This window comes from Solanum stenotomum, chromosome 1 (assembly GCF_019186545.1).
Source record: "Solanum stenotomum isolate F172 chromosome 1, ASM1918654v1, whole genome shotgun sequence".
NCBI lineage: Eukaryota > Viridiplantae > Streptophyta > Magnoliopsida > Solanales > Solanaceae > Solanum > Solanum stenotomum.
The window spans coordinates 104034851-104037355 of NC_064282.1; the positions used below are offsets into that span (position 1 = coordinate 104034851).

At 37.0% G+C, this 2505-nt stretch overlaps 1 protein-coding gene across 1 annotated transcript; it reads left to right on the top strand.

Annotated features, from left to right (window-relative positions):
• The first annotated feature begins 1422 nt into the window (after nt 1-1422).
• On the top strand, nt 1423-2133 carry LOC125860808 (uncharacterized). Its single transcript, XM_049540834.1, has 2 exons — nt 1423-1681; nt 1868-2133. The coding sequence occupies exons 1-2, from the start codon at nt 1423-1425 to the stop codon at nt 2131-2133; spliced, it is 525 nt and encodes a 174-aa protein (XP_049396791.1).
• Nucleotides 2134-2505: the final 372 nt, after the last annotated feature.

Below are 2505 nucleotides of genomic sequence, written 5' to 3' on the forward strand. Positions count from 1 at the left end.
AGAAAGAGGGAGTGATTGTAAATTGAAGTATATTAGAGCCGATAATGAAACTGAATATACTTTGTATCAGTTCAGCAAGTATTGTAAATATTTGGGTATCCAACAACAATTCACTGTTAGCTACACTCCACAATAGAACGGGGTTTCTAAGAGGAAGAACAGAACTGTGATGGAGATGGCACTGCATGTTAGCAGAAAAGAAGATTCCTAAATACTTCTGGGCAGAAGCAGTCAATACCGTTGTCTATTTGCTAAATAGATTACCAACTAGAGCAGCCCAATAAATGACACCATTTGAAGCATAGAAGGGTATCAAATCGTCTGTAAGACATTTGAAGGTATTTGGTTCGGTATGTTATGCACATGTTCCTGATGCTAAACGAGGCAAATTAGATAGCAAGGCAGAACTGTGTGTTCAATTGGGATAGAGTACAATTGCAAAAGGATACAAAGTGTACAATGTTAGTAGTAAGAAGGTGTTTGTTAGTAGAGATCTTGTAGTTGATGAGTCTAGCCACTATGATTGGGATCGAGATACTGTTGTGAAGAACCAATGTGGGAGTACTTCAGCTACAACTCCAAATCAACAAAAAGGTGATACTCCCTTTAGTCCTATTGCTAGAACAAAAAACAATTCAGATGTTGAATTGAGGACAGACTCTCCTATTTTGAAGACCAAATCACTAGCAGAAGTTTATGAGCTATGCAATTTTACTCTTGTTGAACCATCCTTATTTGAAGAAGAGGCAAACCACAAGTGTGGATTTTAGCAATGGAGGAGGAACTTGCCATGATTAATAAAAATGATACTTGGGAGTTGGGTGATACGACAGAAGAGAGGAATGTTATCGGTGTCAAATGGGTCTATCGAACAAAGTTCAATCCAGATGTCTCCATCTTCAAGCATAAAGCTAGACTTGTAGTTAAAGGCTATTCTCAGCAGCCTAGGGTGGACTTTGGAGAAACGTTTGCTCTTATTGCGCTGCATGAGACAGTAAGGTTTCTATTCGCTCTCGTAGCACAATACAAGTGGAAAATCTTCCATTTGGATATCAAATCTTCATTTCTCAACGGATTGCTTGAGGAAGACATTTATGTTGAACAACCTGAAGGTTTTACAGTTGCAGGTGAAGAAGACAAGGTGTACAAGCTTAAAAGGGCTCTCTATGGTCTTAAACAAGCCCCAAGAGTTGGTATAGTAGGCTGGATATTTATTTGCTATCTCAAGGCTTCAACAGAAGCCTAAATGAGCCTACTTTGTACTTCAAAAGGCAATCGGATAGGATGTTGATTATGATATTAGTTTATGTCAATGATTTGATGGTTACAAGTGACAATCCTCTTGCGATTCAAAAAGTTAAAAATCAAATGCTAAAAGTTTTTGAGATGTCCTATCTAGGAGAAATTATGTTTTTCCTGGGAATGGAGATATCTCAATCTTGTGAAGGAATTTTCTTGTCCCAAAAGAGGTATGCCTTCAATCTGTTAAAAAGGTTCAAGCTTGACAAGTGCAAAGTTGTTGCAACTCCACTTGTTGTGAATGAAAAATTAATGAAGGATGATGGCGAAGAGAGGGCAGATCCAAAAGTTTATAGAAGTCTTATTGGAAATCTATTGTATCTAACAGCTTCTAGGCCAGAAATAATGCTCACTGTCAGTTTGTTATCTCGATATATGCAAAGTACCAACACTACTCATTTTGGAGCCGCTAAAAGGGTGTTAAGGTACATTTGAGGGAGGATTAATTATGGAATCTGGTATAGAAATGTGGAGAATGGAGCTCATATTGGCTATTCAGATAGTAATTGGGGTGGATGTTTGGATGATTACAAAAGCACTTCTGATTACTATTTTTCGTTTAATTCAGGCATTTTTTCTTGGAGCACAAAGAAGCAAGATATTGTAGCACAATCTTCAGCAGAAGGCGAGTATGTGGCTGTTGCATCTGCTACAAATCAAGCAATTTGGTTAAGAAAGATCTTGTTGGAATTGAATTTGTTGCCAAAAGAACCAACAGTGATTTGTGTGGACAATAAATCAGCCATTGCGATGGCTGAAAATCTGGGGCAGCATGGAAGAACAAAGCATATCAACATATGGTTTCATACTTTAAGAGATGCTGAGAAGATTTAATGGTGAAGTTAAGTTGGTGCATTGCATCAGTGAAGATCAGCAGGCTGATATTTTGACCAAGGCTCTTTCCACTAAGAAGTTTGAGTTTCAAAGATTGTTGCAACGAGTTTCAATGAAAAATCTTAAGGAAGAGTGTTAGAAAATTAAGATTTGTCTAGAAACTCCTAGATTGTAGATATTTTGTATTAGATATGTTAGAAAAGTAACATTTGTCTAGAAACTCCTAGGATGGAGATATTTGTAGTAGATATATTAGAAAATTAAGTTTTGTCTAGAAACTCCTACATAGTAGATATTTTGTAGTAAGATATGTAGTCTTGATTTAAAATGAGTGGTGGTTAGTGAGCCACATATGTGCATAGTTTGGTGTGA

What these genes read in the sequence shown, in the direction of transcription:
- LOC125860808 (XM_049540834.1), top strand. Translation starts at nt 1,423, where the DNA reads ATGGAGATATCTCAATCTTGTGAAGGAATTTTCTTGTCCCAAAAGAGG. An exon ending in GTTATCTCGATATATGCAAA is followed by an intron (nt 1,682 to 1,867) that starts GTACCAACACTA and finishes CGTTTAATTCAG; the next exon opens with GCATTTTTTCTTGGAGCACA.